The sequence below is a fragment of the Gossypium raimondii genome, chromosome 13 (genome assembly GCF_025698545.1).
Source record: "Gossypium raimondii isolate GPD5lz chromosome 13, ASM2569854v1, whole genome shotgun sequence".
NCBI classification, from domain to species: Eukaryota; Viridiplantae; Streptophyta; class Magnoliopsida; order Malvales; family Malvaceae; genus Gossypium; species Gossypium raimondii.
The window spans coordinates 47,085,900-47,098,456 of NC_068577.1; the positions used below are offsets into that span (position 1 = coordinate 47,085,900).

The 12,557-nt window shown below is 35.0% G+C and overlaps 2 protein-coding genes across 6 annotated transcripts; both read left to right on the forward strand.

The window, feature by feature from the left end:
* The first annotated feature begins 1,135 nt into the window (after window positions 1-1,135).
* Window positions 1,136-3,929, forward strand: LOC105783832 (uncharacterized). Of its 3 annotated transcripts, none has more exons than XM_052626805.1 (5): window positions 1,136-1,294; window positions 1,478-1,605; window positions 1,709-1,861; window positions 2,509-2,556; window positions 2,879-3,929. In XM_052626805.1, exons 2-5 carry the CDS (start codon window positions 1,495-1,497, stop codon window positions 3,497-3,499), a joined length of 933 nt encoding a protein of 310 aa, XP_052482765.1. In that variant the 5' UTR covers window positions 1,136-1,294; window positions 1,478-1,494; the 3' UTR covers window positions 3,500-3,929. The 3 variants fall into 3 exon arrangements, with proteins under 3 accessions (XP_052482765.1, XP_052482766.1, XP_012464960.1); XM_052626806.1 differs by having other exon boundaries at window positions 1,191-1,294; window positions 1,445-1,605; XM_012609506.2 differs by lacking the exon at window positions 1,136-1,294 and having other exon boundaries at window positions 1,311-1,605.
* A 567-nt stretch (window positions 3,930-4,496) lies between these two features.
* On the forward strand, window positions 4,497-8,808 carry LOC105783667 (uncharacterized). 3 transcript variants are annotated; one of them, XM_052626680.1, is made up of 7 exons: window positions 4,497-4,694; window positions 5,603-6,030; window positions 6,122-6,174; window positions 6,471-6,508; window positions 7,401-7,818; window positions 8,023-8,252; window positions 8,391-8,808. In XM_052626680.1, the coding sequence occupies exons 1-7, from the start codon at window positions 4,678-4,680 to the stop codon at window positions 8,410-8,412; spliced, it is 1,206 nt and encodes a 401-aa protein (XP_052482640.1). In that variant the 5' UTR covers window positions 4,497-4,677; the 3' UTR covers window positions 8,413-8,808. The 3 variants fall into 3 exon arrangements, 2 of the variants coding, with proteins under 2 accessions (XP_052482640.1, XP_012464703.1); XR_001130168.2 differs by having other exon boundaries at window positions 4,498-4,694; window positions 8,023-8,313; XM_012609249.2 differs by having other exon boundaries at window positions 4,498-4,694; window positions 8,023-8,297.
* Window positions 8,809-12,557: the final 3,749 nt, after the last annotated feature.

Consider the following 12,557-nt stretch of genomic DNA (forward strand, 5'->3'; position numbering starts at 1 on the left):
CACTACAATTGTTTATCATAGTTGTGACACCAAGTCGATCAACATCATTATCAATACATACAATTGATGAAGGTAATAAATAGGTGTTAAGCCATAAATTTTTTCTAGACGAGTTGAAATGAGGTTGTATATTTTTATGAGAGTTAAAATGCAATTTTACAATTTTAATAACTTATATCTTTATATTTTTTAAATAATTAAATCAAAATTTTATCATTTTGGAGGGATTAAAATGTGATTTTACTTATTATTAAATTAAAATCTTGTAAATTTAAAGGGCTAAAGTGTAATTTAATTTTATAGGGCTGGGCTTGCCAGCCTCTTGGCATTGCCCCTAGTAATAAAGTATGCACAGAACAATTAAAATGTAAACATTATATTAAGATAAAGTTTTGGTTTAGTGATAAAATTAATATTTTATTGAATTAAATAACTTCGGTTTAAACTCACTTCATGTAAGTTTTTGGAAAGATTTTCATAGTTTTACTAATCGAGTTGGTGCTCAATTCATTTGTGATATCGATTTAATCAAGAATTTATTGACCTTTTTAAAAAAATTTAAAATGAAAATACTTTCAAATAATATATTTTGTTTTAATTAAAATGAAATTTGTCATGTTTTTCTATTTGAGTTGATAATTTATTCAGTCTTAAGAACAAGTTAAGGATATATAATAATATAAATCTTAAATTTATATATAAGTTTTGATTTAATATACAATAATATACATAAATTTTAATTTGATATTGTATTATATAAATATAAAATAATGTTATATTAATAATTGTGTTCATAATTTATAAGAATTTGATCAAATAAAATTGTGTATATAAAATTATATAAAATTAAAATTAATTTTACATTAAATAATAATTTATGTATAATTTTAAATTAATTCCGTGGGGGAAGGACTTTCCACATAAGAGAGTACGACGACCGACCAACGCACTAACAGACAAGAAAGAGGGTCTAAAACGTTCGATCACTGAGGCTAATCGTGCGATTGAACTACAGTAATGGCCACTACACAGAACTTGAACAAAAAGCAACCACTTTTTCTTTTGTTTTTCTCATCATCATCGATTAATCTAACGGTTTCAATAACTTTTGGGGTTTAATCGAATGGTTCAAGTTCAAACATAAAAAAAAGTTTCTTTTTTCAAACCTCGACTATTTTGTCATTGAAAATCCTTTAGATTCCTTTGGATGACTTTGAATGCAAGTTGCTGCAGAAAAAAAGACTAGAGTGTAGAGGAAACTGCTACGCAGCTGGACTTCGGGATTGTGAACCAGGTGAAGCATTCGATTTTACTTGAATCAGATTCTTTTCTTCCTTTATTTATTTTTTATGTTTGTTCTCTCTAAAGATTTTCTGGGCTTATTTTCTCTATTTTTTATCTCATTTTTGTCAACTTGTTAAAAAATCTAAATCCGGGTCTTCAGTATTTTGATTTGCAAAGCAATTGGAACTTTCAGGTAAGTGATCCTTAGTCATGCATTCCCGGGTTTCAAATCATGAGGCTTCAAACAAACAAATAGGTTGGAAAGGGGAGTTACGGAAAATTAAAAAGAAAAAGAACAAGAGTGAAGCTAGAGATCAGCAAGTAAAGAAATCTGTTTTGATGATTAGGTTTTTCTCTATATGTTTTAATTATTTTTTAAGCTTTTTGTTGTGCAAAATAATAGTAAAGAACAAATGTTTTGCAGAAAGAATTTGAGAGTTTCACAGCAGAGAATGGTAAATTGGAGGACCTCATCGAATATTTAATTGCTGGTTACCGGCAAGTTCCTGCAACTGATCTTCAGAAACAAGAAATTTCTGTTGATCTATCATATTCTCATCCAAATTTTGATGTCAAGGTAAATTTATCTTAGCTTTATGAGTTGAAGTTATCATTGTTGCTTTGTATATGGCTATGTCATCTGGATTTGAAATTGAGTGTCGGGTATGAGTACATGCTACTACAAAAAAGCTCACATTTTAAAATTTTTAGCATATATTTCATATCTAAATATATAAATGTCCAAATGAAAATTTTGATTTAATTATACACATAAAATTGCCAATTGAGTCTTAATTCGATTAACATAGTCATTGTTGCCAATACAAGAGAATATGGGTTCGAGTGTGCTGAAGCGCATTATCCCCCTATTTATATACTTTTAGCAATTTTATATTGACTTAACTATATATTTTTGCGTATGCAATAAGTAAATGTAAAAATTGAAATCAGGGAGTTGATATTTGATAACTTTCTCCGAAGCTTTAATCAGAATATGATTAGATGGAGAGTTGAAGGAGAGAAAGTGAAATAAAAAGTACAGAGACTGATGGCAAAAATTGCCCAGCATACATATGAATTTGAGACAATATGTGATAAATTTGAAACTTCCTATTTTATTTTCAAAGGGTCAACGGGATTAAAATTAAGTAATGCATGTATAAGAATATATATGATTATAGTGGTAAAAATAGGATACTAGAAAGAAGCCGTTCTATTTTGCAGGATGAAGGACAAGGGATGAACTCTGACGTTGAAGGAAATGCTGAAGAGGTATGGAAATTGCTTCTAAGCTTTGAGAAATCTTGAAAAATTATCATTTTCTTTGAAAGCATCTTATGTATATGCATAAATTTTACTCTAAATAATCTTGGAGTTCGTATTGTACATTAATAATATAGATTTTTTAATTTCATGAGCAATGTTAAGAATATATTACATATCCCACTTTCTTAATGGCTGTTTTAATATACTCTAACCCTCACTTACCATTCTACCAACTCTGCTTGAAAAATCTAAAAATTTTGACAGTGTATCAGATAATTTTCGATAATCTCTCTGCTTGTGAGATAATATCCCGACTCTTTCTTTCCAGCTGGATGGTATAGAACTTGATGACCTAAAGGATGATCTGGTTCCTTCAAAAGTGACAAATCCAGAGAATTCTCTGATTATCCAACCAAACACCATTACCGAGTTTCTTCTGAAAATTGATGAAGATGTTGCAAGCAATGTGGATTTATCTGACTTCACGATTTGCTTCAATGGGGAGCAAAAAACAATTGGAAGATACAGTTTTCCAATATCTTTGGTCCCTACTGTGGAAAGAATCATGAATGCTTATGGTGATGTCTCGGCTTCGAGTCCAATGAACACGAATATTACTGGGAAAATTTATCTGCTTTTCTGTGCAACAATAAAAGAGATGGAAGATCTTGAGCTCCATCAAGTGACCCAGACAAAGATGCTGAAATGGAGGGATGCTATTAAGGATGCTCTCCGCGTCAAGTTCAAGGTGGAGTTTGCAATGTCCCATCTGAAGAAAATTGCTCGAGCTTACTTTGGTGGCATTGGAGAGCAAGTGTTGCTGACCATCAACGAGAAGTTGAATTCCTTGTATAAGGAACGTGCTAAGGCATTGGAGGGTTTCAAGGATTTTCTGGCTAATGCAAAGGACTTTGATGGCCAGTCTGTGAGCACTGGTTTATTCCCTTGACTTGTGCTGCACTTCTAGCTATTTTAGGTGTATTGGATCGTTAGCTTTTGGCCGCCTTTTTTTTTTTTTTTCCTTTTTAATGATTTGTGTAATTAATGGATGGGATTATACACCTGAGAGGTTAAAGGCTCTCATCTGGGAGTCCAATTGGAGGCATCTCATTGCATCGAGAATGTCGTTTTATGCCTAATCCATTCATAAAACGACATTCTCGATTCGATTTGGTGCCTCTAGTTATGTGAGTCTCAAATGGAGCCAAACTAAAACCTATTTTTGAATCCTAACTTAAAAAACTAAAGTTTTTTAGGTTAAGGGATCAAGAATACGTTTTGTACCTCAGATGAAGTACTCTTGTATTGTATGTTTGGTATTTGCTATATAAACAAAGGCTGTGATATGTAATAATAATATGGTTTTGGAGTTTGCAAAATGTAAGCATTTTGCCCCAATGTAATTAGTAATGGATCCAAGATGTCAATGCATGCTAGCTTTCCTTGGAAATCCAATAAATTTTCTGGTCATTATTTTCCATGAAACATTCTTTTTTGCCAAGCAGGAATGAAACTGGATATATATGTATATATCATTTTCTCTAAAGTTGTAATTTGTTTCCAATAGAAAAGATAGGAGTGGAAGAACAAATAGTTCGATCAAATACTGAGAAGCCCCCATCTATGTTTTAGGTTTCTCCTACAATACTAAAGCTTTTCCACTAGACGATGAGACATGTTTTCATCTTTCCTCCATTATTTTTCAATAATCTATTATTATATTTTATGTGTAAAATATAATTTACGAACCTATGTGTAAACCATGCACGGATTCTCATCGAATTTAACTATAGATAAAAGGTGAAAATATGTTAAAGCAAATAATAACTTTTCTTTCTGCTGAATTATTTAAAATATGAATATTTTAAAAATTAATTAATTGGGTGCAATAAATTTAAAAATATATAACTGTTGAATTATTTTGGTATGGTTAAAATCTAAGATGATGATAAAACGACTCGAGAAAAGCAATCCATAACGTCTGGTTATTATTCATCTGCATTTTCGTCCCTTCCAAACTCTACACTGAAGTCTGAAAGAACATTCTTTATTAAAATCCAAAACCCATTTCATAAAATCCGATAACATTGCTCACCATCTTGATTCTGACAAGTTGATCCATCTGAGATGTCATTTTTTCACTTGTAAGTTCCTTTCTCTGTTTACAACAGTTTTAACTTTTCTATGGAAACGAATGAAACTGTATTACATTTCCTGTTGTTTTTAGGCATAATGTAACATTTGAAAAAGGCTTCTCTTTGCAATTCTGGGTTAATTTTTAATTTGGGTTTCGAATGCTATATTGTTGTATTATTTTTTTTTTTTGAGTAGCAGTATCCAAATTTGCTCGTCTTATAAGTACCTTTGTCTAACTGGAAATAATATTTTATAATTCTAATAGCTGAAATTAAACAGTGAAATTATATCTTGAATTGAAAACAAAAGTGAAAATTTCTTACTGTCTTGCATTGGATAGACTAAAACTCTGAATTCTGGTAGTCCTGTTTGCTAAATTCTGCATATCGTGATGAATTCCATGAGCCTGGTAAATCTCCTACAGTGGTTACAGAGGATAGTTTTTTGACCGACATTCGAAATGTTTTGTTTATTTTAGTTTGATGGTCTGGTCACATTGCCATTTATGGCATTGGCCTGGTAGGAGCATTGTGGTTTTCTCTGTATTGAAATGCGCTAATCATTTTGGCCACTGGACCACTTTGCATTTCCCATGTATTCTTCTTGTTTCATACTGCAGTCATGGAAAAAACTTGTTTGAATGCTTAATTACGTTGTCAAGTACTTGTTTGAAGGAGAAAACTACATGATTGACATTCTTTGATTGTTGTGAAGTTCTATTATCTTAGAAAAGCTGCGATTGTTCTGCTTGTCTAGTCTATAAAGCATTAATCTTTGTTATGCAAGCATACTCTCATTAACTTATGTTCTTAGGTTATTTACATTTGAAGGAATGTTTTTATATCCTCAAAAACTTGTTTCAGCATCCGGATTGTTCCAAAGTATAACCATATTTGTTTGAGTTTTGACCTATCAGGAGATTGTCTGCTCGACATCCACATTCAAGCAATGTTCCAGACACCCTTTTGTGGCCTATTTCCTCTGTGGTGGATTATATGCATCGCCAACCAAACGTGTTGCTCTCAAATTACCATCAATTTTTTGTGAAGAAAGTATTTTCCTCTTATTCCTGTAGATGTTCATTGAGCCTTCAGCCTGTTAGAGCTTTGCAAAGTTCCATGGGTGCAGAGGAAGGATTCATGTTTTGCAACAGTTGTTGGTCAGATGATAGTATAAAATCAAAACAGATGCAAAACTTGAGTGAGGAGGCTCATGTATATGATTGTTATAGCTCTCAGGAATTTTCCAATGATGAAGACTACAAGGAAGAGCAAAGGAGGAGGAAGATAGGACTGGCAAATAAAGGGAGGGTTCCATGGAACAAAGGCCGGAAGCATAGTGCTGGTAACCTTATTTCTAAAATTTAAATTAATTAATTTGGTTTCAATCTTTATGTGCTTAGTAAATTCGTAGATTTTAATGTTGTATCATGCAGAGACACGTTTACGAATCAAACAAAGAACAATAGAAGCCTTGAATGATCCCAAGGTGAAGTCATATAAGACTGAAGCAGTTTTGGGATATTTTTATTTTTCACATGGATATTATTGAAATAGGGGTAAGCACCCATGATATGTTGAAAAAAAAAAAAGAGTTGTTCTCACTACATCAGCATTCAGCATTATCATTTGCTATATATAGGCATCAAATTTAGTGCAGTTCTAGCAGTAATCATTATTAATAGAGACTAGTTTTTCAACAGGAAGAGAAAATAGGATATATTCTTGTTATTGTTGTTGCTGTTATTAATTAAATTGAAAATTTGTCCATCCCTTCATTTCCAGGTTAGGAAGAAGATGGCTGAACATCCCCGCACTCATAGGTAACTTTGTTTTGACAAAACTTAACAAAAATGTCTGCAATGGATTGTATCATTAAACATCAAACATGGAAATGGTTTCATGCTGTAAGAGATGTATTCAAAAACCCTTAGACCTAAAACTCTAAGCAATAGGTTGAGACCAAAGTAATGTTATGTTGCTATAATTCCCACTGCATACATGCAGGCGAGCTAGATACTCAATGTGTTAAAATTAAAATGGGGCGAGCACTAAGCCTTATATGTGTTAAGATCATCCTATAATATAATAATTGTGCCAGGATACGAGCTTTGGATCATTGTGTCAAGCAGGTACTAGTACCCTGATAGCCAACCATAGCTGGCTATATTATGGGCATGCAGGACCTAGCAGAAAATTCGAAGTTAACTATCAGACTAAAAGGCTGAATGGATTAAAGATTTTCCTGTCAACTCAAGATGGTATTGTCACAGGCTGACATTATGGATGTACATTTATTACAGTCGTATCAGATTCAACTATATATGACTTTCTTTTAGGTGGTCTCTAGTTTTTGATGAATAGCTGTTGCAGTTTGCATTACTTATTAGTGCCATTCAAGGGTAATGCGGTTTCTATCTCAACATAAATGAATGAGTCATGTAATTGATGTGTATGTTTGCGTTATCAACATGGGAAGTTGACATGTAAGTGACAAGATCTGAGAAAAAAAATGTTTTTAGTCACCCTTGGCTGCAGATGCATCCTTTGTTTATTTTTATATTAATTTTCTTAGCCGCTTTCTCGTATTAAGCATCTTGGAATGAGATTTTCATACTTTTAGCATGAATTTGTATGCCATTGAAACAATGTTAATGATTACAATAAATCTCACTTCTAAAGATCATGAAATTGAGGATATTACAACTCCTGCAGTGAGGAAAGCAAGGCAAGAATTGGGTCTTCAGTGAAGCGTGCTTGGGGAAAGCGTTTGAAATGGAAACGGTTAGGGGAGAGATTCTTTCTATCATGGATGAAAAGTATAGCTGAAGCTTCTAGGAAAGGAGGAAGTGACCAAGTGGAGCTAGAATGGGATAGCTATGACAAGATAAAACAAGAAATAGTTCTTGAACAGCTACAGTGGGCTGCAGAGAAGGCCAAGGGAAAAGAGATAGCCAAGGTAAGAGCGGAAAAAGCAAGAGCAGAAAGGATAGCAAGGATTGTTCAAAAGAGAAAAGAGCAGGAAGAGAAAGAGAAAGCAAGAGAACTGAAGAGAAGGATGAAAGAAAAAGCAAGGCAAGATGAGAGTGTGGCAGACTCCCAAGGAATGAAACTCAAGCAGAGATTACAAATGGTAAGAAACCTCAGAAAGATTGCCAGAGAATGCATAAAATTGCCTGAATATGTGCTATGTTCTCATTGTTGTCATTCTATTGAATTAGAGACAATTAGCTTTCGAAGGGCTTGTGTTGATAGAACTAGTATTAGTATGTAATGAGTCACCTATTTCCATGGTTCCTTAACTTATTTTATCTATCATAATAACTTCTATCCTTAGATCCGCAAAAAGAAATCCATAAGCAGTCAAGTCAGTATTAAAGGAGACACATCGCATATCCCAGCTCTGGAGAAATTGAATATAGAGCTTATAAAGAAACAGAAAATGCAGAGTGAAGTTTCACTTGCAGAGCAGATCAAAGCAGCCAAAAGCAGAAGAGCAGAACCAATTTCTGCAAAAATTCTGGCAGTCTCGTCGTCCTTTGTTTCATATAATGCAAGACTAAAAGAGTAAGCTCCAAATATGTTTGTTCCTGTAAACAAAATCAAAGCATGGTATGTCAGGCAGAAGGTGATTTTCCCTTTACTAGCTTGTATTACTCCTTTCACTGATAAGTTTAATCAATGGTTTCATTATCACATTTGCAGAGGAAGTGACTCTCATCCATGAAGAAAATTTTGATCAAAGTGATCATTGACTTGCTTTGTTCCTGCTTTTGCTTTCATATTTTACCAGTTATGTTCGGTCTTTTACTTTTCTGCTCTCCTCACAAGGTAGCCTAGTGGATGCCTTTGCACTTGGAGCTTTTGCCTCTCATCCGATTACCATATTCAGATTCAAACCGGAGCAATCCCTGATGTCTTTTTTTTTTTGAGATATAGAGTTTTGTGTTGCTTCCGCATGATAGTATGAAACTAGTATGTATATCTAAACTCACAGTAAATCCTGTTAGGTATTCTTCAATACGGTTCTACTCTTTTGTGATGTCATTACACAGTAGTTTACAAACACATTCCATTGATTTGTATCATTTTAGTTATCAAATGGTATGTTACGATTTCTGAATTTTTTCCCAAGTTTTACACAGTTATCATATCTACAAATATTGAAGAAATCTGAAAAACTACTGGGATTCAAGGAATATTTCCAAACATCAAATTGTAAGATGCATGCCCTCATCTCGGTGCAAACAAGTCATTGCAAACTTGGCAAGGTGATAGAAGATTTTGAATGCTCCGTCTCAAGCCAATTTCACATTTCCACGGTCAAAGCAGAAGATGAGATCTCCATAAAAGAAAACGGGATGTTTTCAATTTCCTAAACCCTATAGCTTTTTTTTTACATCAAACTAAGGTTCCATACTAAGTCCATAGGCATCAAATTTCAACAGAGCCTCAATACAAGCTGGGGTTCCCTACAAATACACAAAAGATCCCTACTATGAAAGGTGTTAGAATTTTCCTGTTGAAAGATGCTCCATAAACGAGCTAATTTGTTCGCACACTGGTTCCCCTCTCTCTATATGTGCTTGAGTGCAATCGAGACAAATTTAGACATTAGTGACTTGCAATCATTAACAAGTGTAGATAAAGCAAGATTATTAGCCTCAACATTAGTAATGAACTTAACAACAATAACAACATTACTTTCAACTTCAATACACTCAATATTAAGCTGCAAAGCTAAAGTTAACCTGTCTCTAATCGCCTACAATTCAGCCTCTATACTAGTAGCAACAAGAACTTGTTCGAAAAAATCGCTGACCTATTCACCTTTCTCGTTTCTAATAATGGTACCAGCCCTTACCTTACCTAGGTTACCTATGGAAGAACAATCGGTATTAAGTTTGAAAACACCTGGAGCAAGGGGCATCCAAGAGACATGGAGAGTGTGTGGGAGTGGTTGGCATTTAAGTCTGCCAACAATGGCAAGGTGTACCCACCCGCCTTATTGATAACCTTATTCTCTAGACACTGTTGACTATGCTTTGATTTGAAGATGATAGCATTGCGCAAAAGCCAAATTTCCCAAAGAAAAAAAAAAGCAAAAAATAATATACATAGGTATCTAGTGATTTTTGTGTTAATCTTTTTTCTTCCACACTAACCTTCAACCACTCATTCCATGTGAGACTGATTTGGGAGTTATCAAGACCTTTAGTATTCAATACCGTCCGATACTTTGTGCTCATAGCATAGCATAGTGCCAAAACAAAATTTCCACTACTTCTGAGTGAGTCTTGCACAAAGGACTAAGGACCTCAACCTGCATTCCCCTTTTACTAAGAAAATTTGAAGTTAGGAGAATCACGTGATTACATTCCCAGAGGAAAAAAAGGATTTTCGGAGGAATTTTAGTCTTCGATAACCACTGCCAATCACCGAACTTTAGGGTAAAGATAGCCTTGGTTTGTTGCATAATGTAGTGACACGTAGTATCGATGTTAAAGTGGCCATCGTTAGAAACCCTCAAAAAAAGAAAGTGGGAGGCTAACCAAATTATCCATGATATCCTTTGGGAGAGAGAAAGAAAAAAGAGTGATTTGGTGGTCCTCCAAACCTCTACAAACCTTTTTAAATGTCATGTTATCTTCTTCAACGATTAAAGAACCCTAGATTAACTTACGAAAAGGTCCCTCCCCAAGCCAATTGTCCCGTCAAAATTTAGTATTCTCGTAGTTACGAATCACCATTTCATCCCTTGTTGGAGCATTGGCCCTATTTTCACAATGGTTGCTCAGGTGATGGGAGAGCCCTTACTAGATTTCAAACATTCTCTTCCACTGATGTATTTCTCATGCAACACTTGAGCCTAAGGTTTTGTTTTTCCCATCAAGAGACGCCAACCCAATTTCATGATATATGCTTGATTTTTAATTTGAGTTGGCCATTTACCAAGTCCCCCTTCTTTATTAGGCATTGCTACTTGACCCTAATTGAGAAGATGGATTAGTTGATTTGACCTGAGTCATCCTAAAGGAAGTTGCGACTGATTTTATCAAGATCATTGCAAATGCTAATCGGGAGGAAACGATATTGCATACAATAGTTCAGAATGATAGCCAAAGTTGAGGGAATGAGAGTAAGTCTACCCACATGGGATAGGCAATTACTTTTCCACGCGCCAAGTTTCTTACTCACATTTTCAATGGTGAAGTTATAGTCATTTTGACGCATCCTGCCATGGTGAATGGGAAAGCCCAAATATTTTCCTAATGAGGTGGTACCTTGGAATTTAAGAGTTCCTAACACTATACCTTTTGTTGTTGGACAGTATTATTAAAGAATAGGATCTTCAATATCTCGAAGCTCACTTTTTGATTTGATTGCACGGAAAAGGAATCCAACACATCTGTAATGGCTTCCACAATCCTGTTATTTGTCTTAGCAAATAAAATAACGTTGTCAGCAAAAAATAGATGGGATAGTATGAGACCTCTCTTAGATGAGTTTACGTCTTTCCAATGGTGATTCTCCACAACGATATTGATTTGGAGGTTTGGATATTCCATGCAGAGAATAAATATATAAGGCAAGAGAGGATTGCTTTGGCGGATACCCCTGGATGACCTAAAGTTCTCAAGTCTACCCCTATTTCTTGGAAAATGATCACATTGTCAGCAGTTTGATACCCTTTAATGAAACTACCCTGGATTAGAGGTGCTCATGGGCCGGGCCGAGTTCGGGCCGGGCCCATAAAAAAATTTCGGCCCGGGTCCTAGGCCTAGCCCCGGCCTGGGTCCTAGGCCTAGCCCCGGCCCAGCCCGAAATATAGGCCTAAAATTTTGCCCAGGCTCAGCCCAGGAAAAAAATCATAAGCCCCGGGCCCGGCCCGACCCGGCCCATTTTTTTAATAAATACCAAAAATTTATTTTAAAAATTAAAAAAAGTATTTTAAAAATATTTTAAAATTAAAAATAAATATATTTATTATATTAGGCCGGGCCCGGGCCAAAAAAGTGGTGCTTGAGGCCCGGTCTGTTTTCTAAACGGGCCTCATTTTTTTGCCCAAGCCCATATTTCGGGCCTATATTTTTACCCAAACCCTCCCATATTTCGGACGGGCCAGGCCGGGCCGCCCGGCCCATGAGCACCTCTACCCTAGATAGGGGGATCAATTTATTAAAAAGCGGTGCAAGTCTGAGTACCAAAAGTCTAGTGACAATTTTGTAAATATTATTACACATTGAGACACCATCGTAGGGTTATTTATTTTAAGGATAAAGGTGATAAGGTTTTCATTAACCTCCGCAATGAATTTTCAGGAATCAAAGACCCCATTCACTATATCACACACTTTGTCTTTAATCATCTCCCAAAACTTTTGGTAGAACGGAGGGTGCATGCCATCAGTATTAGGGCTTTATAGGGATTACATGAAAACATCGCTTGGTAATTTCATCTACTGTCACATCCCTATCCAAGACTAGATAGTTTGCCTCACTTAAAGTAACCCAACGAAACAGTGTAGGGTCATTTAGGTAAGGGGAGTACATCCTATCCGTTGTGTAGAGCTTAAGAAAGTAGGGTTGAAAAATTTTACAAACCTTTCCCCCATTCGACTCCTACGCTCTTTCACTATTATTAATCCCATCAATCCTGTTGAAGCTACGACGCTTGATGGTAGTAAGATGAAAAAATCTAACGTTTCTTTCCTCATCAATTAACCAGTTAACCTTAGATTTCATAGCCCACAAGTCCTCTTCATATTTAGGGATCAATTGATACTCTTCAGTAAGAGAGGCTTTGAGTTTACGGAGGAAATCATTTGGATCATGCTCTAAGGCTTTCTCAATACCACTAATCCAAGCAAGA